The 26763-nt window shown below is 41.0% G+C and overlaps 2 protein-coding genes across 2 annotated transcripts; one reads left to right on the forward strand and one right to left on the reverse strand.

Annotated features, from left to right (window-relative positions):
- Positions 1-10249: 10249 nt before the first annotated feature.
- Positions 10250-14402, reverse strand: LOC104446390. Its single transcript, XM_010060246.3, has 2 exons — positions 14135-14402; positions 10250-13940 (listed from the first exon to the last, which is right to left on the reverse strand). The coding sequence occupies exon 2, from the start codon at positions 13809-13811 to the stop codon at positions 10497-10499; it is 3315 nt and encodes a 1104-aa protein (XP_010058548.2). The 5' UTR covers positions 13812-13940; positions 14135-14402; the 3' UTR covers positions 10250-10496.
- Positions 14403-22750: 8348 nt separating this feature from the next.
- LOC104446401 (TMV resistance protein N) lies at positions 22751-25310 on the forward strand. The gene is made up of 3 exons (XM_039313443.1): positions 22751-23227; positions 23731-24188; positions 24440-25310. Exons 1-3 carry the CDS (start codon positions 22895-22897, stop codon positions 25308-25310), a joined length of 1662 nt encoding a protein of 553 aa, XP_039169377.1. The 5' UTR covers positions 22751-22894.
- Positions 25311-26763: the final 1453 nt, after the last annotated feature.

Here is a 26763-nt window from a genome sequence, read left to right on the forward strand (position 1 = left end):
TCTCATCTTCTAGAAACTGAACATCCCTACTAGTGATCACCTTTCCTATCTGTGGTTGATAGATCCTGTATGCATTGGACACTCAACTGTAGCCAACAAAGATCCTAGGTTCAGCTTTCTCTCCCAACTTGTCTCTCTTGACATGTGGAATATGAGAAAAACACAAACAACCAAACACCTTCAAATTTCTTAGAATTGGCTTGACATCAAACCAAGCTTCAAATGGTGTCTTCATCTCCAATACCCTTGTAGGTAATCTATTCAGTAGAAAAACTGATGTGTTTGCTGCTTCTGCCCAAAACTCTTTTGGTAGATCTTTCTCATACAACAGACACCTAGTCATCTCCATAATAGTTCTATTCTTCCTCTCACTAACACCATTTTGTTGTGGAGAGTAAGGAACGATGCCCGATGCTCAATTCCAGCCTCTTCCCGAAAAAGAGTTAAACCTCGTGAAGTGTATTACTGTTCCATTATCAGATCTAATGACTTGAATCTTGCAGCCACTTTGGTTCTCAACCCATTTCTTAAACTTTAGAAATACCCCAACAATTTCTGATTTTTGCTTCATAAAGTAAATTTAGCACATTCTAGTATAATCATCAATGAAAATAATGAAATACCTGCTGCCATTTAGTGAAGGAGTCACTTGTGGACCACATAGATCTGTATGAATTAGTTGTAGCTTCTCTGTAGCTCTCCAAGTGGATTCCTTGAAGGGAAGTCTTGTCTGCTTACCTAGCAAACAAGTTTTGCACCCTGTGATCTGCTCCCCTAGGCTTGGTAACCCAGTTGCCATTTCATTCCTATGCATGAACAGCACGTCTTTATGATGAAAGTGCCCCAACCTCTTGTGCCATATTTCTGAATCATTAGCCTGACACTTGAATGCCATCTGCTTCTTCTCAAGAGGATTCAACGAAAAACTCTTATGTTGCATCTTTATCTTGAACAACTCCTGACCACTAGAGTCAAAGATCAAACACTTCTCCTCTTCAAATATCACCTTAAATCCCTTTTCTACCAACTGCCCCACACTCAGCAAATTCTGATCAATTTTAGGCACATACATCACATTAGAAATTAGCTTAGTTCCAGCACAACTCTCCATTACTACAGTCCCTTTACCTTTCACTTCTAAGTACTCCCCATTCCTAATCCTCACTCTTGACTTCAACAACTTGTCAAGATTTATAAACATCGTTTCATCACTTGTCATATGATTTGTGCAACCACTATCAACAAGCCAATTGTCACATGGAGTACTAGAGGAGAAACAAGAGACAACAAACAGTTGATCTACCTCTTGCTGAACTGCAGCATGTGCCTCACCCTGCTGCTGATCTCTCTTCTCTTTGCAAAACTTCTCAATGTGTCCAAGCTTATGACACTTTCTGCATCTGACATCTGGCCTCTTCCAACACCTAAAGTGTGGATGATTCTTTTTTCCACAGTGCTGACATGAGGAATATCTTCCCCAATTGTTCTTGGAGTTGCCCGCACTATTCTCTCCTGCAGTAGCTTCTGAACCACTACTGCCATTTCCTTTCTTCCCTTTCCACTTCTTGATTTTTCCTCCTACATTCTGCTGTTCTTTGGCTAGCAGAGCTCCTTCTGTACTTCCTTCCAGCCTCATTAACCTCCTTTGCTCTTGTGCTTGCAGAGCACTTAGCAATTCTGCCAACTTGAACTGAGACAAATCCTTGGTATTCTCCAAAGAGGCAATGGTTGCCTCAAACCTTTTTTGGGTAAGGAGACAAGAATCTTCTGCACTAGCCTATTATCGAGAGGTCGCGGTGCCTAGAACTCTTGCCTGATTTGCAATGCTTATCAACTTATCGAATACTCCTTAATTGTCTCGATTCCTTCATCTGTAGTCTCTTGAATTCTATGATCAAGTTTAGCCCCTTTATGCTTCTGATCCTCTCATCTCCTTGATACTCAGCTTTGAGGAAGTCCCAAATAGCTTTGGCTGATTCACAAGCCATAATTCTGCTGAAAATGGCAGGTGAGACAACAGCATATAAACAAGACTTTGCTTTTACTTTCCTTGTCGTCCTCTCCTTGTGAAACTTGATTTGATTGATGGTTGGATTGTTAGGAAGGGGAGCAACTTCATAATCTTGTTCCACAGCTTCCCAAAATCACAACCCTCTAGATAGGCTCACATTCTCACTTTGCCCGGGCTTGATAATTTTCTCCATCAAACATTGGTGGAGCCTTTGCTGAAAAACCACTCGATCCCGCCTCCATCTTGCTTTTAACTTCTATGGATGCGATACACCTCTCAATCAATCTCACAAGTCACTCACAGCCCCTTAAGATCAAGAAGGCTCTGATACCAGTGTTGTTTTTTTGAAAAAAGAAAAACAGAGGAGGAGTTGACAGCAAAAGCTATGTGTTGTATTCAGAAAAACTGAAAAAAATGTTCAAAAATACATACTAGAACGTAAACATAAACCCACGTTGCCCACTAAGGGCCACAAAACCAGCAACAAACCAGAATAGCTAAAATACGTGCAGCTAACTGCTCCTACAAGATAAGATTGACCAAGTAAAACAACAATAACCAATTCCTAAAAAACAGGACACCAACAAACTGACTAAACAAAACAAAGAAGAAAAAAACAGAGCATGCAGTCTTGATACATCAACAAGAGCGTCTGACGTCAGTCTTTCTATGTTTTGAGGATGCGTGCCAACTAGCGGAGAGCACTGGCAGCGGAGCTCAAGAAAGAGCCTCCTCTGTTTTAAGTAGGGCACGAGGCAAAGGCATGGCCGGCAATGAAGACGATGAGATCACTGGATTGGTGAAAGGGAAGAGGACAGTGAAGATGGCACCAAAATAGATTCGTCACTGCCACATTCACCATAAGTAATCACGATGACCTCATCGCCATCATCACCGAGCATGCCTCCACCTCCCGAACCACTTCAAAGAGAGATCAAAGACAGATGAAAATGGTGTTTGATTCCCATTCACATTTGGTTCGAAGTCACAGGCTGTATACAAGGCACAAGGATTGCTACTGCTCAAGCTTTTCGGAAACTACAGACAACCCCATTGAATGCAATGGCATGTTGCATGAGAACTTCTTCGTTTTTTTTCCTGATGTTTTTCTGTTTGTGACATGATCGGTTGATTCAGCATCTTGTGTTGTGCGTTTAATTGGAATTATGAAAATTACGTTGGATTGCTTCACGTAGGGTTATAGAACAAGTTCATTCACATATGCGGGCTTACATTTTGCCCAGCGATCTGTTGCTATATTCTTGGTTAATTTTTGATAACACAAACTAAGCCTGTACTAGGCAACCTTCTTTCTTCTCATCACTGAAAAAACGTTGCTGCATGATAATATGCCTAAAGGGCTATTGCTTTGAACTAAATGAGTTCACTTGTATGTAAACAATGTATGATGAAGATTTGTATACGCTCTTTAAGAAAGATCGGTCTCTTAGCCCGGAAAAGGGGAAAAACGGATATCTCCTGTTCCTTATAATCGGTATACTCTACTAGCTTAGAAACTAGACCAAACGAAAAATCCATTCTAAATACAGCTGCTACGTCAAGATTTTAGCTATATCAATGTAAAGTAGCATTAAAATCGATCCAAGATTGCTTCAAGCGGTAATACAAGATGTCATATGGTCACTTGAGAATCAAGAAATACTGGTAAGTTCAAGTCATTTTCCACAGGCCAATGCCATGAATGTAAAAAAATTATATAGCACTAGAATCTTAAATCTTCGGTTGATCCTGAAGATAGGAGATAGAAACATTAAACTTTTACATTCTTTTGTTCCTGTTTCCTTGACTTTTGAAATATGGGTCTATCAAATTTAAAAACCACGTCCTATGGTATGAACCCAGTTGAAGGAATAATCAAGCAGAGAGAATGGTAGCTTAAACTTGGAGAATTCATGTAACAGAGACTAAATATGGCTGCAGAAACTCTTTGCACGGTGAAAGTTTCCTTTCCTTTTCCTTTTCTCCTTCGCATGTTTTATTAGATTATGTTTGGGAATCTTGTACGTTTGAGATTGTCCTTGATTGTTTCAAACAGTGAAGAAACACCTTATTGAAGTTGAATTCAATTCAGCTATCACCCTCTTAACTATATTCTGCACATGGTTTGTAGTTTATGTCGTACCTGTCACGACCTCTTTTTTTTCTATCCGGGGAAAAAGAAGAAGGTTTAGGGGTATTTGCGTAAAGAGGCGGACCAATGGCCCTAGATTAGGCGCGGGCTCTCCCAAGCCCATACCCCGCGCGACGTTGGATTCGTTTTTAGTTATTAACAACCTATGTAATTCTAGGAGTCGCCACTAGCCTATTGAGGTCGGCTAGAAACCAATCAAGACACGGGAGTGTTGTCTCGATTCATACGCAATTAGAGATTTCTAGGAACGGGGACTTGTTTACGCCAATGTTTCTATTAGCGCCCTTGCGGTACCACTAACTTGGAAGGTTGTTTATCTAAATGGCCATACAATCTTGATTACCAATTATAATCTTTATGAAACCACTAAGTGTCCATTCAAATGTTTTTGTAGTTTTTTTTTTTTTTTTTTTTTAATGTCTAGACTAATCCTAACATAATTTAGAAGAGAAATTTACACTCAAAATAATGAAAAGCGGTGCGTAAACATCCAAGAAATTGAAATGACTTGAAAATAAACGCGAAAGGTAAACCCGATACAAGTCGGGCAAATAATATTACATGGCATTGTTATCACGCCCGGGACAGGACCCCCATGACCAAAATGAGAGTTCAAATATGCATGAAATTACTCTATATGCATGAAATTACTTTAAATAGTTTTAATCTACACAAAATGGATTTTTACAAAAATGGTTATAAAATACCAAAATAGCATTAAATTAGGAAAATGACCTTTTAAAATTAGGAAAATTTCATATATGTCATTTATATCCTAATTTGATGCCATCTAACATTTTTTTGATATTTTTGAAATTTTCATATTTTTCTCTTTTTTAATTATTTTTTTTAAAAAATAATAATAATTCCTTAAACCGATCTATGCTAACATGGAGTAACACAGCACATGAATATCACAATAATCAAGCTCAAATCGACCGTTTCAAGATCGAAGCTTAGTTTGAGCATTTTGTCAAACACTTGGTGTGCATTAAACTAGCCCCAATCAGCTTCCTCGGGCCATGTTTGCGGTCTTCAATCTCAACTCATGAGCAATATTATGTGGAACTAAAACATCAAGGTTAAACTACAACATGCAAGGAGTAAGATAGATAAAAAAAACAGCTTAAAACACACGAAAAACAAGCTGGAATCGTCATCAAATATGCGGGTTTGATCTGATTTTGCAAATCTGGGTTTGAACCCAAGTCAAGCAAACAGGTTGAGTGCCCATATTCAAGCCCCGACACCTATCACATACGAGATCTAAGGAAACATTACTTGATCCGAATGAAAGTAGGTAACATGAGCTTTCAAATGCAATAAACATCACAGAGAATGACCCACCGAACAACATCAAAACGACCTCTCCAAGAAGCACACGTGCAACACTCTTGAAGAGATTTCAAACACTTACAAAAATTTCAACCTCAGAAATCAGTTTTCCGGGCCGGTTTTCCTCTTGATTTTCATGATCAAAACATGCTCAAAATCGAAAATAAATACATCTAGGATGCTTACCTTTCTTCCTAGTTTCTTTTTCAAGTGTTTTTTGGCCGATGAAACCGACAAATTATCCTCGGGGGCCTGTGGAAGTTGGCTTCTTCAACTGGAAATGAGATCTGCAAAAAAACGAACTGACAACGAAGGTTTTCGTTGAGCTCTAACATTAGACTTCAAGACGTATTTTGTTGGAAAAATTGACACCACGCCAAACTATATGTATTCTAGTCTGGGTTAAAAGTCAATATTTTCCTCATTTGTCTCTCAAATTTCTCAAAAACACTGGCTTTCCTCACTCGTGACCAACCAGTCTCGACACTTAGAAAAATTTCGGACTTTCTTGGCCCGACAGGAGGGCACTGTTTCGGGGGGCTTTAGGAGGCCTTCCCGATCTCCATTTTGGACGTGCGACCTATGGATGGAAAGATATTTGAGTGAAGTTTCACTCTATAGTTTAAGGTTTTGGCTAATTTTGGCTGCAAGTTTGCGCAAATCTCACTTTTCTCTCAGAAGGTTGATCTGGAATTTCTGGGTTTGCTCTTCTGGAGTTGCTTCTGAGGGCCTCTTTGGGGGACGATTCCGAGCTCTCTTCTCTCCCTCTCGTCTCCTCTCTCTCTTCTCCCTTTGTAGATCTTATCCCATGCATTCAACGATCTCCTGACCGGCTTTTTGCCCTCCTGCCAGGCCTACCAACTAAGCAGTCCAACCACTCTCTGACTTAGTCAAAATTTTCCAATTTTGCAGATGTTGAGTGTGCCGATTTTGCTGCGACTTTCCCGTGCTTCCAGCAGCTTATCCCTGACAAATTTCCGTCCACTTGCACTACTCATTACGGTCTTCCATCACGTGCAAAGATCAGGCCGGCTGGACAGCTAAGGAGGATATGGTGGGGCCACCAAGTTGCCCACTCAACAACTCCGACTTCAAACCAACTCGTGGACTGGGATTTGTCAGCTGGTTTAGGCGCTTTAAACCATGAATTTGGCTGCGATTGTTTATCAATTAGCAAGCCCATGTATAGTAGTTTAAGATCTTGATCGGATTTTGTGATTTTGCCCACCCAAGTTTGCAAAAGATCCCTCAAAGTTGGCCATCTTCTTATCCGAAAATACCCAATTTAATGCAAGTTTGGTCATTTTGGCCCAATTTGATTGATTCAAGTTGGCCCAAATTCAATTTCAACTTAATTGGTGACCAAGATGATGATTTAAGGGCTCGGGCGCAAATTTTGCAAAATTTGCGAATTGATCCCTCAACTTTTGAAATTGCATTTTGGCCCCAACTTGCCATTTAAATTCCAATTTGACCTTTTGGGCTTAGCTAGTCACATTTAGATCATTGGCCCCAACTTCTTTTCTTTTCTTTTTTTTTAATCTTTTTTTCTTTTCAATTTTCTTTTTAAAGTAAAAACATATTCTATTTAAAACACCATATTAAATGCCTAAATAATCTATATGCAAGAATTTAACATGAAATATTTTTTGGCAAAAATTTAGGTGTCAACAGTACCTACTTATTTTAATTCTTGGAACAAAAATTTAATTTGACAACAGCCTAGGTTATAGAAAATCTAGTAGCAACATTATGCAAAATATTGTGAGAGACGAATTTAGAGCGATGTCAAGTACTCCAAGTTAGAGTGTCTATCATGTCTTCCAACTGACCCCAATAACCTGGCAGAAGATTTCTGATGCTTTCGATCAAATTTGGTTGTCGTCTACTTTGAAGATGACATTTGTGCATACTCATCAATCATTGCAGAATTAAGTTAGGCGCATATGCTTTTTCTAAATCCCTTTCAACCCCTACAAGTCTGGTTGAGCTTTTTGCACAGCTATTCTATCATCAGAAGTGTGACAGACCACAATATCCACTAAGTCTTGCTACAATCACATTCCTTGATCAGTTTATAAGTCACATTCACCAAAACTAAATGAGCCGAGATTGCAATACACTATCATTAGGAGAGTCCCCATTATTCGTTTACTAGCACTCTATCAAGGTGCTCCATGATTAGATTAACTCCCGAACAACAGCCGCATCAGGTGAAACAGTCCTTGGAATCCCAAATCATCTAATAAGTGACAATCATTGATAACATCAGATCTTATGCTTTGGTTGGTTACAGAAATTAGGATCCTGATTCTTCCCACCTGCGAAGCAACATCATCGAAGTCGCTGCGCAAAAGTCTCTCAAATTTCCTTCCCCAAAGGGATTTGCCTCGACCAAATGTAGCCAACCATCGCATCACATTGACCAGTAAATTGTTTTTTTTTTTTAATGACGATCTCAACTCAAACAGAAAGCCAAACTGGGCCCTTCTGGGGTTCATCCACAGCACCTACATCCCTCCCAATCACCCCACCACTTCGACAGTGAGGCATTTTGTCACAGTCAAACTTGGAAATCAAGCTATCACCGGAAGTGCCTGATGTTGAACTTGATTAGGACTTAAAAATCCAAGTACGGTGGTCTAGAGAAAAAACTTCCGGCTCCCCCACAATTTCCATATCAGTGCTTTAATTATGATTAATGACAAGACCCTGTAGTAACACCCAAGACAGGAAGCAAGATTTGTAGATAGATGAGCAGCGTAATGACCGTACATCTCGACAAAATGCTCTGCTATTTAACATGATGTTCGCTTTACAGGATATTCCAAAGTCGATACGTGAAACTACTGTTTAACAGTTTTCTGAGTCAAAATGACACTATTGCAGTAGTTTCATATATCATGGGTAACACTTAATCCCCGGTCATTTTCCTTGTGGTGGAAGGGAAAAAAAAAAACAAAAGCACCCCAAAAGAAATAAAACTTTGTTTTTTCTTCTCAAAACTCAAATAAGACAAGACATTTAAAATGCCAAATAACATGCTGCTACAAATGCATGAGTCAGCCTTCAGCGTTACTCGACCTCAGTCCTTTCAATGAGCTCCATGAACTGATCAAGGATGCCAACAAGAATCAGGTTCTGCTTTTTTCGGCTTGCTGTAGTTTCTGAATACGGGATACAGCTGCATCAGATAATGTATTCCACACCTACAGATTCCCAGCCATACAGGAGTCATTAGTATAAACCCTGAATGGAAAATTGCAAGAGGGTAATATTTTCAATGAAAAAATGGCCAAGGTTTCCACTTCAACTCTCCCCCTGAACCTCCAATAGCAAGTAAAAAGGGACCATCTTCCAAGAAGGAAACAGAAAAGACAGCACCCTCAAACAAAGACAAAGCTTGGTATTCTGATTATCTACAGCAGTCTACAGTTACAGAAGAAACAAATCATGAAAAGCAATATTCATGACAGTCGGACTTTTATAACAACTAATTCCTAACTCGCGTCATCAATGAATGCTATTGAGTGATGCAAAGGATCATGGATAGATTGAAGATCGTTATGGATAAATCATGGAGATGGATGCTGGAGATCCTATCACAACAAGAAGGACGAGGACCGTTGCTCACAATCTAAGACCCGAATATTACGGTGTTATTACAGCTTTGGCATTGCTCCTAGGGCATGATCATTGCTCACTTCTCTGCAGCCTTCGGCATCAACTTGAGGAGCTCCCGGGACAAACTCCAAATGGCAAGTGACACAGCCGATGTGCAACATTGTGTGCCCGGCTCCTTGGAGAGCCATCTCCGCTGGGATGAGTGCATTGCTTCTGATCAAGTCATTCAGTTCATCGACATTGTGCCTCTGAGCTGCTTCTAAAAATCTTGGGTCCATTTAGTGGACATATCTGCCCTGCTAATTAGAACTAGTAATGATGAATCTGCACAGTATGGTGCAGGCCTACTCTAAGCATGAATCGTGGTTTCATATGTTGAAAATTGCTTGATCATGGGAACTTTAAAATAACACCTACGCTTAATTTCTCTTGGGATTAGTCCTGTCTCTTTTGATTTTATCTCTAATACTCTTCATCCCATAACATGCCAATAACTAGAATGAAGAAAAGAGAATGTCCACATATCTGGAAATAAACGTTCGATTTCTACTAAAAGACATGCTAAAGCCCCGGTCTCACGGAAAGACATGCTTTTCACGGAATTCCTAATACCAATTGAAATGTACAATGAGTGGGTAGATAAGATTTTCTTTTTCTTAAAAACAAAAAAGACGTCCCTTCTGCTCAAACATTCCCCAAAAACATTCATTTCTCTATTTATTTTTTACAATGGGTTTCATATTCTATTTCTATTATATGAATATGAGACCATATCAAAAGACTATTCCGGAATTGAAGCATTCTAGAATTAGATCTCAACCTTCTCAAGAAGTTACTCTTCTGTTATCGGCCTAAAACTGCCTGTGTTATGTAGTATTGATCCTTTGATTTCATTTGTATTTTTATCGGCACCATCCGATTTGATCCGACCAACTTTGCATCTTTTCTTCCAACTCCATGTTCACGGCTTGTCTCCTATCCATCCCCATTAGTTCCATGAGTGCTCATAGGTATTAACATCAATTCTTCCACCTGCTCTTACAGACAAAATCTCAACGTAACGGAGATGTTCTCATGATGGCCAATTCATCGGAAGAAGCAAGGCCAAATGGGTACTTAGAAGAAAATTCATGCAATCACATCTTAGAATCTCGACTGCTGTTCGTGAAGTTACAACCTTTCTATGAACTCAGGACACATTTATTAGGAAAATATGATACAGCGACTCATTCGTTACCCAATCAACTGCAGAGAATTAAGGACAGCAAATCAATGTCTGACCGTGTCGAACAGATTCCATCTGATGCTGCTAAAGGCTTGCGTTTCTTAGCTCAACCTCAGAGGAAGAAAAAAACCATCATTAACAATTATAGATTATACTGCACAAAATGATTGCGGAGCATTTGTGACTGGTTCACCATCTGATTGATCTTCCTCTGAGAGTAGTCTTGAAGCAGGCGACATTGATCTTCCTCTTTCGTGTTCGGCTCCTGCTCGTGAGAGAATTTCTCCGCTCTTTCTATCATTAACGATGACGGATTGGGTCCTTAGACTGTAAATATCCCCCACGAAGTCAAACCTAGAAAGTCTTTTCAACGAAAGATCTAGAGCTAGCGCCAATTGCCTCTGTGCCAATAGAAGAAGAATCGACACAGTTACCAGCAGCACGCTCAACAAGTCCACGTTCTTCAGTCCAAACGCTTTGCCCGGTAAGGTGAATGGCAGGTAATAGGTGAGGCAATAGTAAGTTTGAACCATTGCGGTCATAGATAGCAATAGTGGCAGCCTGACGGGGAGATCTCTGGTAAGGCAAATGATCGTCTGAACTGACACCAAGAATCCAAATGTGTTGCCATTCATGAAGGCAATGTACGCTAAGTGACTGCCAAGAGGACCAGTCATCCAAGATGCATAGGATGTGAGGAAGCCTTTCATGGAACTACTGTCGACTTTTATCATAAAGCTTGGAGGCTGAAGCACAGCTTGGTAGGTCGCGCTTGCGACGAGCGTGGCAACGACCAGGAGGGCATTGCGTAAGTCACTCATCGACTCTTTTTCTTTCTTCAAATTATTCGATGGGGAACGTGATAATGATTGAGGAGCATTTGTGACTGGTTCACCATCTGATTGATCTTCCTCTGAGAGTGGTCTTGAAGCGGGCGAGATTGATCTTCCTCTTTCGTGTTCAGCTCTAGCTTGTGAGAGAATGTCTCTGCTCTCTCTATCATTAACAATGACGGATTGGGTCCTTAGACTGTACATATCCCCCAGGAAGTTAAAACCAGAAAGCCATTCCAACCAAACATCTAGAGCTAGCGCCAACTGCCTCTGTGCCAGTAGAAGAAGAATGGACACAGTTACCAGCAGCACGCTCAACAATTCCACGTTTTTCAGACCAAATGCTTTGTCCAGTAATGTGAACGGAAGGTAATACGTGATGCAATAGTAAGTTTGAACCAGTGCAGTCACAGAGAGTAACAGTAGCAGCCTGACTGGGAGATCTCTAGTGAGGCAAATGATCATCTGGATTGACAGCAAGAGTCCAAATGTATTGCCGCTTATGAAGCCAATGAACGCGATGTCCCTGCCAAGAGGTCGAGTCACCCAAGATGCATAGTATGCAAGGAAGCCTTCCCTTGAATTTTCATTGACTTCTGTCGTAAAGCTTGGAGGCTGAAGCACGGATTGGTAGGTCATGCTTGCAATGAGTGTGGCGACAGCTAGCAGAGCACTGCGTTTGTTACCTAGCGACTCTTTTTCTTTGTTCAAATTTTTTGAATTTGTGACTGGTTCACAATCTGATTGATCTTCCACCGAGTCTAGGCTTGAAGCAGATGAGTTTGATATTGCTCTTCCATGTTTGGCTCGAGCTCGTGCGAGAATATCTCTCATCTCTCTCTCATTAACAACTTGGGTCCTTAGACTGTACATATCCCCTTGGAAGTTAAACCCAGAAAGCTTTTTCAACCACAAATCTAAAGCTAGCGCCAACCACTTCTGTGCCAATAGAAGAAGAATCGACATCATTACCGGCAGCACACTCAACAATTCCACGTTTTTCAGACCATACACTTTTTTTAGTAAGGTGAATGGCAGGTAATACGTGAAGCAATAGTAAGTTTGAACCAGTGCGGTCATGGAAAGCAACAACGGCAGCCTGACGGGGACATTTCTGGTGAGGCAAATGATCATCTGGATTGACAGCAAGAGTCCAAACGTGTTGCCGCTTATGAAGCCAATGTACGCTATGTCCCTGCCAAGAGGATGAGTCACCCAAGAAGAATAGTATGCAAGGAAGCCTTTCGCTGAATCATCAGTGACTTCTGTCGTAAAGCTTGGAGGCTGAAGCACAGCTTGGTAGGTCGTGCTTGCAATGAGCGCGGCAACGACTAGCAGGGAGTTACGCATGTCGCCTATTGACTCTTTTTCTTGGTTGACAATGAAGGATTGGGTCCTTAGACTGTACATATCCCCTTGGAAATTAAACCCAGAAAGCTGTTTCAACCAAACATCTAAAGCTAGCGCCAACCACCTCTGTGCCAGTAGAAGAAGAATCGACATTGTTACCGGTATCACACTCAACAATTCGACATTTTTCAGACCAGATGCTTTGTTCAGTAAGGTGAACGGCAGGAAATACGTGAAGCAATAGTAAGTTTGCACCAGTGCAGTCACAGACAGCAACAGCGGCAGCCTGACGGGGTGATTTCTGGTGAGGCGAATGATCATCTGGATCGACAGCAAGAGTCCAAATGTGTTGCCGCTTATGAAGCTAATGTACACCATGTCCCTGCCAAGAGGATGAGTCACCCAAGAAGAATAATATGCAAGGAAGCCTTCCATTGAATTATCAGAAACTTTTATTGTAAATCTTGGAGGCTGAAGCACAGCTTGGTAGGTCGTGCTTGCAATGAGCGTGGCAACGACTAGCAGGGTGTTACGCACGTCGCCTATTGACTCTTTTTCTTGGTTAACAACGGAGGATTGGGTCCTCAGACTGTACATATCCCCTAGAAGGTTAAACCGAGAAAGCCTTTCCAAGCAAACATTTAAAGCTCGTGCCAACTGCCTCTGTGCCAGTAGAAGAAGAATTGACATCGTTACCGGGAGCATGCTTAACAATTCCACGTTTTTTAGACCACATGTTTTGTCCTGTAATGTGAATGGCAGGTAATACGTGAAGCAATAGTAAGTTTGAACCAGTGCGGTCATGGAAAGCAACAATGGCAGCCTGACAGGGAGATCTCGGGTGAGGCAAATGATCATCTGGACCGACACCAAGAATCCGAATGTGTTGCCGCTCATGAAGAGGATGTACACTAAGTCCCTGCCATGAGGACCAGTTTTTAAAGATACATGGTATCCCTGGAAGCCTTTTGTGCAATTATTATCGACTTTTGGAATAAAGCTTGGAGGCTGAAGCACGGCTTGGTAGGTGGTGCTAGTAATGAGCGCGGCGACGACCAGCAGCGCATTGCGTATGTCACCCATCGACTCTTTTTCTCTTTTCAAATTTTTCGATGGCAAACGTGATGGTGATTGAGGAGCACTCGTTGCTTGTTCCCCATCTGATTGATGACTGGTAGCTCCCTCGATATCGTCGTCGTCCACCGAGACCAGTGATGAACCAGGCGTGTTTGATCTTCCTCTTCCGTGTTTGGCTCCAGCTCGTGCGAGAATTTCTCTCATCTCTCTATCTCCTGCTCCCCCTTTGCGAGAGGATTGAGATATCTAGAGGCGTCGAGCCAATTCGTTCAAGGCACACGCATCTACGACCTCGCAATCCATAGCATGCCCACGAAGGATGAAGCCAACCACCTGCAATTGTTTTCAATCTCTGTTTTGTTCTCATTGATTTTCAGATATTGTAGGGACGCCAAATTACTTTGCTTAGAAGAATTTTGCATGTTGTAGCCTTGTCGGGATACCAAATTAACACCCTCACTGAAATGATGCGCCAAGAAAAGTGCTATAAAAAAAGGAACCTGTAGCGAGATACAAGACGGTATTACCTTTGTTGTCCTTCTGATTGATCAGCTGCTCTTCTTATGCTGTTTCAAATGCTCTACCAACAGAACGACCGCGTCAAACCAGTTGTTCTTCACGGTGAGGTGAAGCCCCGTCTCCTCTCGGTTGGTTGACTCTTGGACGGACTCAGCCGAAGGGGAGAGCTGTGCCTTCAGGACATCGAGCTCCCCGTTCACGATGGCATAATGCAAAGGGGCTCTTCTCTCCCTTCCTTCGCAAAGCACAGGTGTGGACCCACACTCGAGCTCCCTCGCTGTAACTGAGAGAGGGAGGGGGAGAAAACTGGGGAGAAAGGGAAGTAGAGCCGCGAGGGTGAAAGAGAAAGGGAGAAGAAAACAAACAGGAGTAAAAGAGAGGAGAGAGAGAGAGGGAAATAAGAAAGGAGAGCGAGCCTTCGTGAAAGAGAGAGGGAACGAGAGTATGAAAGCGAGAGTGGAATGGACTACTGATATGACTGATTAATTTTATATTGAGTATTGACCAGTGGTTTATAAATTGATGTGCTTGAAATCATTCAATGAACGAGGCATGAATGTGTGGTTGGAGCAAGACATGATTAATGAAATAAATTATTTATGTGTGATTTGAAATTGATCAATATGTTGGAATCATAATTATTTGTTTCGACATAATTGATTAAATGGGTATGATCGTATTTTACTCTTCACATTAAAGAGTATTTCATTATTCACTTTGATTGTATTATACTATTCATTTTGACATAACAATAAATAACTCATGTTGGAAATTGTACCTATATTATTAAGTTTCTGGTATTACTCTGGTAAATATATATAGTGGAGATTCAATTCGCTAATAAGAGATATATACTATCACTCAACAATGATTGCTCATTCTATTCATCTCACATGAACAAGTCAAACCAGAGCGTTCTTAGTAGGGAACTTTTGATAATTAGATTTGGGCATGAGTTGAGACAGTTGAATATGTTAGAAATGGTGATTGTTAAGATTTAAAAGTTGAATTTGCAAAGATATAAATATCAAACTCTGATTTTGTAATTAATTCATTGTTTATCAGATATATAAATGGATATATATTTTGATAAAAGAATTACGTAACTAAATTCACTGCTTATTGTTTGTTTCAATCCCTAGACTTTTCTAAGTCCGATTTTGGTTCATCTTAATCACGGGTTCACCGGCAGGGGGACCCCTTATCCCTGTTTTGCTTTGGGATTAGGTTTCTGTCATTTTTTCTCATTAACCAGCGAGTCATTGCCTTCTTGGCATTAGCCTTTGAATGGTCACCATTCCTCCATTCCCTGCTCCAAGCGGGCCTTTTCCTCTTCACTTCTGGGATTTTTCCTCCGCGCGCTCATTCGTTGCTTTCCAGGCATTGCCGCGTTGTCCTTTTTGGCCACTACATTTAGTATTGTATCGGAAAGCAAGGGGGAAAAAAAAGGAATATGAGAACGTAATAGCCCGTCAACTACTCAAACGTATGAAATAATTTGGAGGTTTCACGGAAGAAAAGGGTCGGAATACAAAGTTTGAAAAATCAAAGATCAAAAGTGAAAGAGCAAGTTCAAAGAAGGCTTTTGGCAGTGTCGTGGCTGGCAAACGCGGCGGCTCGTCGCTGCGGTAACGCATATTGGGTAGCCAAGTAGTGGCTTGGGTTGTCACGGCATGGCGAGGCAACACGTTGGCTCATGCAGTGCAAGGCAGGACTTGGCAACGGTGCAAGAGGCGGCTCGTGGCAGGGCTCACGGCAAGACTTTGGCAAGGCTCGACTCGTTTGGTAATGCAGCAGCATCATCGCAGTTTGGCTTGTCGGGACAGTGAGGCACGACAACAACAGGGACGTCTCGGCTAGGGGTAGCGCCAACGGGTGCAATCGTCAGGGTCGGGAGATGGAGCCATCAATGTATAGATGGAGCAAGAGATCAATTAATGAAATAAATTACTGATGTGTGATTTCAGATTGATTAACATGTTGGAATTGTAATTATTTGTTTCGACATGATTAATCAAATGGGTATGACCGTATTTTACTGTTCACATTAAAGAGTATTTCACTATTCACTTTGACAGTATTGCACTGTTCACTTTAATCGTATTTCATTGTTAATTCTGACAGAATAAGAAGTAACTCATGTTGGAAATTGTACCTGATGAGATTATTAAGTTTCTAGTATTACTCTGGTAAATATGCATAGTGAGGATTTGATCCGCTTAAAAGAGATATGTAGTATCACTGAGCAATGATTGCCTATTCCATTCATCTCATATATGAACAAGTAAAATGAGAGTGTTATTAGCGAGAAACTTTTGATGATTAAATTTGGACACGAGACAGTTTGATATGTTAGAAATGGTAATTGTTAAGGTTTAAATAGTTGAATTCGAAAAGGTCTAAATATCATAAGTGGTGGATTTCAAAACAATTCACTATTTATCAAATATATAAATGGATATACATCTTGATAACAGGATTTTCGGAACCAAATTCACTACTTTGTCTGTTTCAATTGTTTTTGCCCTTAGACTTTCCAAGTCCAGTCTTGATTCATCTTAACTACGGGTTGACCGTCGGGCTTACGTCTTATCCCTGTTTTGCTTTTGGATTAGGTTTCTGTTATTTTCTCACATCGACCGGCGAGTCCTTGCCTTGTTGGCATTAGCTGTTGAATGGTCATCATTCCTCCATTCCCTGCTCCGTGTGGGCCTTTACCTCTTCATTTCTAGGATTCTTCGTCTACGCTTGCTCATTCGTTGCTTTCGAGGCATTTCCGCGCTGTCCCTTTTTAGAACTACAGTATTGTGTCCAAAAGCTAGGGAAAAAAATGAAAAGAGTCGAAATGCGAAGGTCACAAAATCAAAAATCAAATGTGAAAGCGCAAGTTCAAAGAGAGCTCGTCGTTGCATTTAGATTTTGTTGGCTGGGTCCACCTTCATGTGGGGCCCAGCCAGCATTAAATAAAAAAAAACAAAAGAAAAGAAAAAGAATAAAAAGAAGGGGAGTTATCGTACGTGGTGGGTGCGTCCAAAAGGGAGGAGAGAGAAAAACCAGAAAAGAAAACTGCAGCAAAGGAGAAAGAGAAGAGAGGAAGAGCGCTGCAACTTTGCGGCTTTGATTCGAAGGCCAAATATTGTCGGAATCGGCTCAAATTTCAGTATGTTGTTCGTGAGACCGAGGGCTACGAGTTGATGATTTTTGTTCGTCGAGAACCGTCTCCAAATTCTCCAATTGTGATTAAGGTTTTCTTACTCCAAACTTGTTTATCTACCTATGTGGTGAGAAGAAGATGATTGTAATGTTGATGTTGAGCCTCTAGTGTGTGACTAGAGAAGAATACTTAATGTATCCTACTATTCTCGGTGATTAGTGGATGTTTTTGGGCGGTCCGTGGTTTTTCCCGCATCGGGTTTTCCACGTTAAATCCTTGGTGTCGTTATTTACTTTGTCTACTTATCATTTCGGCGTTATATTTGCATTTTGTGAGGCTATACATTGCTGGTTGTTGGTGGGGTTAAGAAAATTTTAGTTGATTTAGCTTCGGGGAGAAATTGATCCTAATTGAGTTTGGCCGTGGTGAATTGTTGTACCCAGGTTCTCCCCAACAAGTGGTATCGAGCACGGTTGAATTTTAGTGTTAAATGGAAGAAACCAGCAGCACCATGTTTAAGTTAAATGCCTCGAATTATTCTATTTGGAAGCCTCGGATGGAAGATGTGTTATATTGCAAAGACTTATTTGATCCTATTGAGGGTGATGAAGCCAAAGGAGATAAGGAAGACAAAGAATGGGAGAGAATGAATCGGAAAACAGTTGGGTTTATCGGACAATGGATTGATGATAGTGTTTTTCATCATGTTGCTCAAGAAACGAGGGCGGACACTTTGTGGAAGAAATTACAAGATCTTTATGAGAGAAAACTACACAAAATAAAGCTCTTCTAGTTAAGCGACTTGTGAATTTTGAGATATAAGGAGGGGAGTAACATGGCGGAACATTTGAGTGAATTTCAAGATGTTGTAAATCAATTGACAAATCTTGAGATTGATCTTGGTGATGAATTGCAGTCATGCTTATTACTTGGTACTCTTCCTGATAGTTGGGATACCTTGGTTGTGGCATTAAATAACTCGGCTCCTTTTGGTGTGCTTTCTATGAGTATGGTTAAAGAAAGCTTGTTCAATGAAGAAACAAGAAGAAAATGCTTGAATTATGCCTCTACATCGGATGCTCTTGTTATAGAAAACAGGGGAGAAGTCAATCAAGAAGGTTTCAAAGAAATGATACCCGGGGCAAGTCAAGAGGAAGGTCGAAATCAAGACCGAGGAGGAGTGTCAAGTGTTATAATTGCGGCAAAATTGGACATTATGCAAAAGAGTGTTGGTTGCCAAAGAGAGATAGATTCCATGATAGAAATAGAGATCAAAAGAAAGAAGAGAAACAAGCTACAACGGCGGTTGCATCCGATGGCGATATTGTGTTTGTATGTGATGACGGATATGTGAATTTTACATGCCAAGACTCTATGTGGGTTGTTGATTCCGCGGCTTCTTTTCATGTCACCTCATGGCGTGATTACTTTGCTTCTTATCGTAGCGGCGACTTTGGTTGCATAAGGATGGGAAATAGTGATGTTTCCAAGGTTATTGGCATGGGAGATGTTTATTTGAAAACCGATGTCGGATGTAATTTGCTTTTGAAAAATGTGAGACATGTTCCGGATATTAGACTTCACTTGATCTCTACGGGTGCCTTGGATGATGATGGTTATTGTAATTCATTCTTTGATGGCAAATGGAAGTTGACTAAAGGTTCCATGGTAGTGGCAAAGGGTAAGAAGACAGGCTCTCTCTACACCATGCAAGCTGACTTGATTAAAGAAGAGGTAAATGTAGTGGAGGATTCCTTGGTTGATTTATGGCATATGAGGTTGGGTCATCTTAGCAAGAAAGGACTTGATACTCTTGCTAGAAAGAACCTTTTACCTTTGAAAGAGAAAAATCTAAAGGAATGCACTCATTATCGACTGGTAAGCAACATAGATTCTCATTTCGTAGTTCCTCTCCACATAGGAAACTAAATGTACTTGATTTAGTTCACATTGATATTTGTTGCATGGATGCTAGAACTCTTGGAGGTGCATTATACTTTGTGACATTTATCGATGACTGTTCTAGAAAAGTGTGGGCTATTGCTTTGAAATCTAAAGATCAGGTACTTGAGGCTTTCAAGCAATTTCATGTCAATGTGGAAAGAGAAACTGGGAAGAAGCTGAAATGTGTTTGGGCTGACAACGGTGGTGAATATAGAGGCCCATTTGAACACTATTGCAGGGATTATGGTATCAAGCTTGAGAAGACTGTTCCAAAAACACCACAGCATAATGGAGTGGCAGAGAGAATGAACCGGACAATTAATGATTGAATTCGGTGTATGCTTTCTCATGCGAAGTTGCTTAAGTCATTTTGGGTGAAGCGATGAGAACAGCAAGACTTGATAAATCTTTCTCCATCGGTTCCTCTTAAGGGGATGTTCCGCAAAGAGTTTGGAGTGGCAAATATGTTTCCTACAGCCATCTAAAAGTGTTCGGTTGTCGGGCATTTGTGCATGTTCCAAGAGATGAAAGATCCAAGCTTGATGACAAGTCTAAACAGTGTATCTTCTTAGGTTATGGACATGAAGAGTTTGGCCACAAGGTTATGGGATCCAGTTGCAAAGAAGGTCATTAGAAGCCGAGATGTGGTGTTTTGTGAGTATCAAACTATTGAAGACATTGACAAGGTGGAGAGACCAAAGAATACAGCTCAACGTTCAGTTAGTTTCAGCCCAAATCATTCTAATGTTGATAGAAATCATGGAGGAGAAGTGCAAGGAAGTCATGAAGATGGTGAGTCCTCACATAATGTTGATAGAAATCATGGAGGAGAAGTGCAAGGAAGTCATGAAGATGGTGAGTCCTCACATAATGTTGATTCTTCAGCTGATACAGGTGAAATAGCTGAGGAAGAGCAATCTATCATACCTCAAGTTAGAAGATCGAAAGAGAGCGTAAGCCTTCTCAAAAATATTTGCCACATGAGTATGTGTTACTCACGATGCAGGAGAGCCGAAACTTATGAAGATGCTATATCATGTGAAAGAAAGAATGAGTGGCGGAAGCCATGCAAGAGGAGCTTAAATCCTTGCATGAGAACCACACATTTGAATTGGTGAGGTTGCCTCGGGGTAAGAGAACACTCACAAATAAGTGGGTGTATAAGTTGAAGACGGAAGAAAATAGTTTACAACCACGATATAAGGCTAGACTTGTTGTGAAGGGCTTTCGTCAAAAGAAGGGCATAGACTTTGAAGAGATTTTTCACCGGTTGTAAAGATGTCTTCTATTCGAGTTGTTCTTGGGTTGGCTGCCGCTTTAAATTTAGAAATTGAACAACTTGATGTAAAGACGGCTTTTCTTCATGGAGACCTAGAAGAGGAGATATATATGGAGCAACCAGAAGGTTTTGAAGTTGAAGGCAAGGAGCACCTTGTATGTAGATTGAGGAAAAGCTTATATGGTCTCAAGCAAGCGCCTAGGCAATGGTATATGAAGTTTGAGTCATTCATGGAAGAATAAGGATATGGTAAGACAAATTCCGATTCTTGTGTTTTTATGAAAAGATTCTCAGATAATGATTTTCTTATTCTCCTACTTTATGTGGATGATATGTTGATTGTTGGGCATGATGCCAAGAAAATCAAGAGTTTGAAAAATGAGTTGAGTAAAGCTTTTGCAATGAAAGACCTAGGCCCGGCTAAGCAAATCTTAGGCATGAGAATTACTCGTGATAGGAAGAATAAGAAACTGTGGTTATCTCAAGAGAAGTATATTGAGAAGGTGCTTGAAAGATTCAACATGAGCACATGTAAACCGGTGAGTACTCCACTTGCAGGCCATTTCAAGTTGAGTAGTAATGAGTGTCCTTCAAGTGAGAAAGAGAAGGTTGAGATGATGAAAATTCCTTATGCATCGACTGTGGGTAGTTTGATGTACGCCATGGTTTGTACAAGACCGGATATTGCTCATGCAGTTGGTGTTGTGAGTAGATTTCTCTCTAATCCAGGTAAGGAACATTGGGCCACTGTTAAATGGATTTTGAGATATCTTAGAGGCACTTCTACACTTTGCTTGTGCTATGGAAATGCAAAACCTGAGTTGAGTGGCTTCTCGGATGCAGACTATGCCGGTGATGTTGATTCCCGAAAATCCACATCGGGTTTTATAATAATCTTTGCAGGGGGAGTTGTTTCATGGCAATCGAGATTGCAAAAATGTACCGCTTTGTCTACAACTGAAGCGGAGTATATTGCTATTACTGAAGGAGGTAAAGAACTTTTGTGGATGCAAAAATTCCTACAAGAGTTGGGCTTAAAGCAAGATAAGTTTGTTCTATATTGCGATAGCATGAGTGCCATCCATCTTAGCAAGAATCCGGTGTTTCATTCAAGATCGAAGCATGTTGATGTGAAGTATCATTGGATCCGAGAAAAGCTAGAAGAGAAGCTCTTCCTACTTGAGAAAGTTCATACCGACAACAATAAGTCCGACATGATGACCAAAGCCTTGCCCGTGATGAAGCTCGATGCTTGTAGAAGAAAAGCGGGCATGACAAATCTTCCCACATGAGGTGGAGGGGGAGATTTGTTGGCTGGGTCCACCTTCATGTGGGGCCCAGCCAGCATTAAATAAAAAAAAAACAAAAGAAAAGAAAAAGAATAAAAAGAAGGGAGTTATCGTACGTGGTGGGTGCGTCCAAAAGGGAGGAGAGAGAAAACCAGAAAAGAAAACTGCAGCAAAGGAGAAAGAGAAGAGAGGAAGAGCGCTGCAACTTTGCGGCTTTGATTCGAAGGCCAAATATTGTCGGAATCGGCTCAAATTTCAGTATGTTGTTCGTGAGACCGAGGGCTACGAGTTGATGGTTTTTGTTCGTCGAGAACCGTCTCCAAATTCTCCAGTTGCGGTTAAGGTTTTCTTACTCCAAACTTTGTTTGTCTACCTATGTGGTGAGAAGAAGATGATTGTAATGTTGATGTTGAGCCTCTAGTGTGTGACTAGAGAAAGAGTACTTTGTGTATCCTACTATTCTCGGTGATTAGTGGATGTTTTTGGGCGGTCCGTGGTTTTTCCCGCATCGGGTTTCCACGTTAAATCTTTGTGTCGTTATTTACTTTGTCTACTTATCATTTCGGCGTTATATTTGCATTTTGTGAGGCTATACATTGCTGGTTGTTGGTGGGGTTAAGAAAATTTTAGTTGATTTAGCTTTAGGGGGAGAAATTGATCCTGGATTGAGTTTGGCCGTGGTGAATTGTTGTACCTGGGTTCTCCCCAACAGATTTCATCTCTCTTTAGGCTAGAACCACAGAACCGAAAGTAATCTTCCGTGTTTTCTTGAATCAGTAACTTCCTAGCAATATTAGTGTGGAAGGGATTGGTGTGAATCGGTTTAGCATTAATAAGGGCTTAGATCAACTCTTTCGGGACACAACCCACGTAGGATGGATCACTCTTAAAGACCAATTTAGGTTGAGAGAGAAAAGGGGGGTGGTTTGAAAACGTTGTCCATGTAATTTTCCCTCACGTTGTCCATTTGCGGGTGACCAGAAGTCAGCGGTCTTGGTCATGCCGAAAATATCTTATGGTCATGTGTAAAGTGTAATGTATATTGTTGTCTAATGTTTATAGACCTCCTGTGGCTCTGTAAGAGAGAGCGCGAGAGCGAAAGATGGGTTGGAAGGACAAGGCTTTGACGGGGATAACAGCGGCTGCTGGGTTTCTGTGTCTCACGTTGGCCCCGACTTGGTCCATGGCGTTTCTGATTTTGTTCGGAATGATTCGTCTTGCACCTGTTGCTGCTGGAAAAATGACGAGAAGAAACCAGGCTTCTGCAGCTGATGATACGGCCCGTGCCCATGAACAGGCTCCTGCAGCTGATGATACGGCTCGTGCCCATGAACAGGCTCCTGCAGCTGATGATACGTCTCGTGCCCATGAACAGGCTCATGTTATTGATGTTGACAAGCCATCGACTCTTGCAGATGCTGCTGCTGGAAAGCCGGTTAGTTTTCTCTGCATCTTTGGGATCTGTAATGTTTCTTGAAACTGCTATTCCACTAATCCGGTGGAATTAGTCCTCTGCTTGCGATTCGACCCAGTAAATGCTAAAAATCGTCTGGAAAGTTACAAATCTTCTTTGACATGAACGATTTATGAAAATCACGAGATCCTATCCAAACTCCAAGCACCATAGATATTTTGTATGCTGGGCCTGTTTAGCACTTTTGCTTTCTCCTAAAATTTAAGAATATTATTCAAATTTTGAAAGTATTACAAAAAATTATTGCGTGTGAATTCATGTATCGATATTTGAGTATTATGAATGTTTTGAGTATTTTTGATTATTTAAAAAGGTCAAAATGTCCAAGTCGCAAGATCCAGGTGCAGAGCACTTGCTGAGGTTCGCCTCCATCAGAACCACAAAACTATGTCTAGAAGCATAAGACTTTGTCTGAACGACTATGTCTGCCATGTGAAGCGGTTTTAGTTTCCTCAATTGGACAGGAATCATCTTCAACCTCATCGTCATTGCCTAGATTCAAGTATGATGTATTCTTGAATTTCAGCGATTCAGATACTGGCGATAGATTCGCGGATCACCTTTTTAGACAACTGGTTAATTGGGGGATCAGGGTCTTCGATGGTAGATGTGACCCCTCTCCTGGAAAAGAGCTCTGGCCGGAATTTAAAGAGGCGATCGAGCAGTCGTGGATCTCAATAGCCATCTTTTCCAAAGGTTTTGCTTCCAGTACATTTTGCCTCAAGGAGCTGGTAGAAATGTGGGAGTGCAGAAAAACAAATGGACAGACTATAATCCCGATTTTCTATGATGTTTTTCGCTCGGAAGTAAGACACCAGATAGGGGCCTATGAAGAAGCCTTTTTGAGTCATAAGAAGAAACAGCGAGTCGACTCAGGTACCATCGAAATCGAAACAATGGGTGGGTCATGCTTTCACTTCTGGTTTCCTTTTTCTTTCCTAAATATATAAAAATAAAAACTGCAGGATGATGTGAAAATGAACCCAAACCTTTTTGAATAAATATATTTGTAAAAATATCGATAAGGATCGAAAATTTAACAAAACATAAGAATAGACCGTGGGGGTTGATTTAATTTTTGTCGGTCCATTCCCCACTTTCATTTCTGTCTATTTTTAAATATTTTTGGTGACTTTCTCGTCATCCTTGTGCTGCATCACTTCCGTTTTGCAGGGGCGAGGGCAAGCTCGCAGAAGAAGTTGTTGCAGCTGTGAAGCGATTGTTGAGGGAGGATTACCAACGTGCGTCATATGCGGACGACAAACTGGTTGGAATTGATCATCATGTTCAAGGGATGATGAAAAAGCTTGGTGTTGCCTACCACGAGGGTCGAGCGATCAAAGTACAAGGAGCAGAGGTACGCGGTGTTGAAATATGGGGTGAGCAAGGTGTCGGAAAGACTACCCTTGCAAAGGCTGTTTTTCACAAGATGCATAAATTGTTTGATACACATAGCTTCCTAGAAATTAGGTCGGAAGGAGTTCAAATTTTACGAGCTAAGTTGATTGCTGACCTTAAAAATCAAATACCTGCACCGCATGAATCTTCCAGTGAAGAGACTGAAGAAATAGCAAGTTTATGTCATGATAAGAAGGTTCTCATTGTGCTTGACGGTGTGGACAAGGATGAACAAATTAAAGCATTGGCCGGGAAGCTTACTTGGTTTGGTCCGGGAAGTAGAATCATTGTGACAACAAACAAAAAAAATATTTTCAAGGCTTTCGACGTTGGAGCAGTTGAAGAACACACGGTTAAACCGATGGATCAACGCCATGCTCACAAACTCTTTTGTTTGCATGCTTTCCAAGGGGATGCAGCCCGAGATGTCTCCGAATATTTCGGCTTGTCTTTGGACATTGCCGAAGCTATTGGAGGGTTTCCTTCCGAAATTGTGCGTCAGGCTTCATCTTTACGCGAGGAAATGAATATGACTAGATGGAAAACTACCTTGGGCTTATTGCAAGAGAAGGCAAAGAGTAGGAAAAAGCCCCGCGCATTTCAAGTCAGTTACCGGGGAGGATCTGAGCGTGAAAGTTCCATTTAAGACAATCTACTCACAAGCCCAATTCAAGACTTATCGATTAATCAAAGCGCTTTAGTTAGTTAGGCAAGCTAACGGAGTAGATTTTGCGCCATCCAAGGAGCATAGCATGATCCAACGGGTTCAAGGAGAAGGAAAAAGCCCTGCACTTTTGGAGTTTGAATGCATTGCTCAAATCTTGATGCAACGCTTGAGTCGTAAGTTTCATGTGTTTTAAATTTCACTCTATTATTTTCCAGTTACCACAATAAACATGTGGCAAATTCTCTATTGGAAGAATTTAGATTTGAGTTTGATCATATACGACAATAAATATGTGTATTTTCACGCGCACACGATATATATATATATATATATATATATAGCTTCTTCTCCATCAATCCATCTAAATGAATGATTTGAAAAGTTATCCGGCAACAATCCTGGTTGAGGCGCTTTGTCTTTGATTCATAGTCAGCTGTCATGGATTTGGATTTTGTTCGTCTCTGATTCAGAGTCAAGGGACTCTATGTACTGTCTAACTTGAATTTGGCACTTATCCTATATTTTTGGCTTCGTTATGTCAAGCAATGTTTCCAGTGAAGCACACTTGTAGACAACCAACACAATCAAAACTCTAGTTTGGCAAGGCCCTCAACAATCTGCAGCCTAGCGCAGGCATAGATGAGCAGATGGTGAAAGTTCTTCAAGCCCGATATACTACTTAACTTTTCCATAGCTTTGCACCCTCCAATATGGAAGTCTTGCAATGACAACATACCGATGACTTGAATCTAAAGTAGGTTTTTGCTGTGCTTCACTTGAAGTTTTCCATGTGCACAAAAGGTTGACTCCCTCAAAGAAGACTCCGATTGATTGAAAACCCCAAGAGATCCTATCTCATTGCATCCTATCCTTTCAATTTAATGATTTTCGCTCTATCGATTACATGGATTCCAAAGTTGATGCTTGAAACTACTGTTTGATCAGGATTCTGAGTCAAAACGACACTATTGCATTAGTTTCATGAATCATGCGTAGCACTTGTTCCTCGGATCCCTTAAGGAAATAACACTCTGCTTGTTCTTCTCAAAACTCAAAATAGGACGGAGATATTTAAAATGCCTAGTAACATGTTGCTACAAGTGCATGACTCGACCCCAGAGTTACCCGACTGCAAGCCTTTCAATGCGCTCAAACAACCGAGCATGTACACCAACGAGAACATCTACGATATTTTTACCATGTTCTCAGTTGGCAGCATCAAGAATCAGGTTCTGCCCTTTTCAGCTCGCCGTAGTTTCCGAATCTTCGGGATACAGCTGCATCAGATAATGTATTCCACACCTACAGAACAACCATAAAGGAGTCATTAACATGAACCTTGAATGGAAAATTGCAAGAACTTACAATTGTGAATGAGAAGATGGCCGAGGTTTCCATTTGCTTCGAGTCCCTCCTTTGAACCTCCAAAGGC

This window comes from Eucalyptus grandis, chromosome 5 (genome assembly GCF_016545825.1).
Source record: "Eucalyptus grandis isolate ANBG69807.140 chromosome 5, ASM1654582v1, whole genome shotgun sequence".
Taxonomy (NCBI): Eukaryota; Viridiplantae; Streptophyta; class Magnoliopsida; order Myrtales; family Myrtaceae; genus Eucalyptus; species Eucalyptus grandis.

What these genes read in the sequence shown, in the direction of transcription:
- LOC104446390 (XM_010060246.3), bottom strand. Translation starts at nt 13,811, where the DNA reads ATGAGAGAAATTCTCGCACGAGCTGGAGCCAAACACGGAAGAGGAAGA.
- LOC104446401 (XM_039313443.1), top strand. Translation starts at nt 22,895, where the DNA reads ATGGGTTGGAAGGACAAGGCTTTGACGGGGATAACAGCGGCTGCTGGG. An exon ending in ATGCTGCTGCTGGAAAGCCG is followed by an intron (nt 23,228 to 23,730) that starts GTTAGTTTTCTC and finishes TCAATTGGACAG; the next exon opens with GAATCATCTTCAACCTCATC. An exon ending in GGGTCATGCTTTCACTTCTG is followed by an intron (nt 24,189 to 24,439) that starts GTTTCCTTTTTC and finishes TCCGTTTTGCAG; the next exon opens with GGGCGAGGGCAAGCTCGCAG.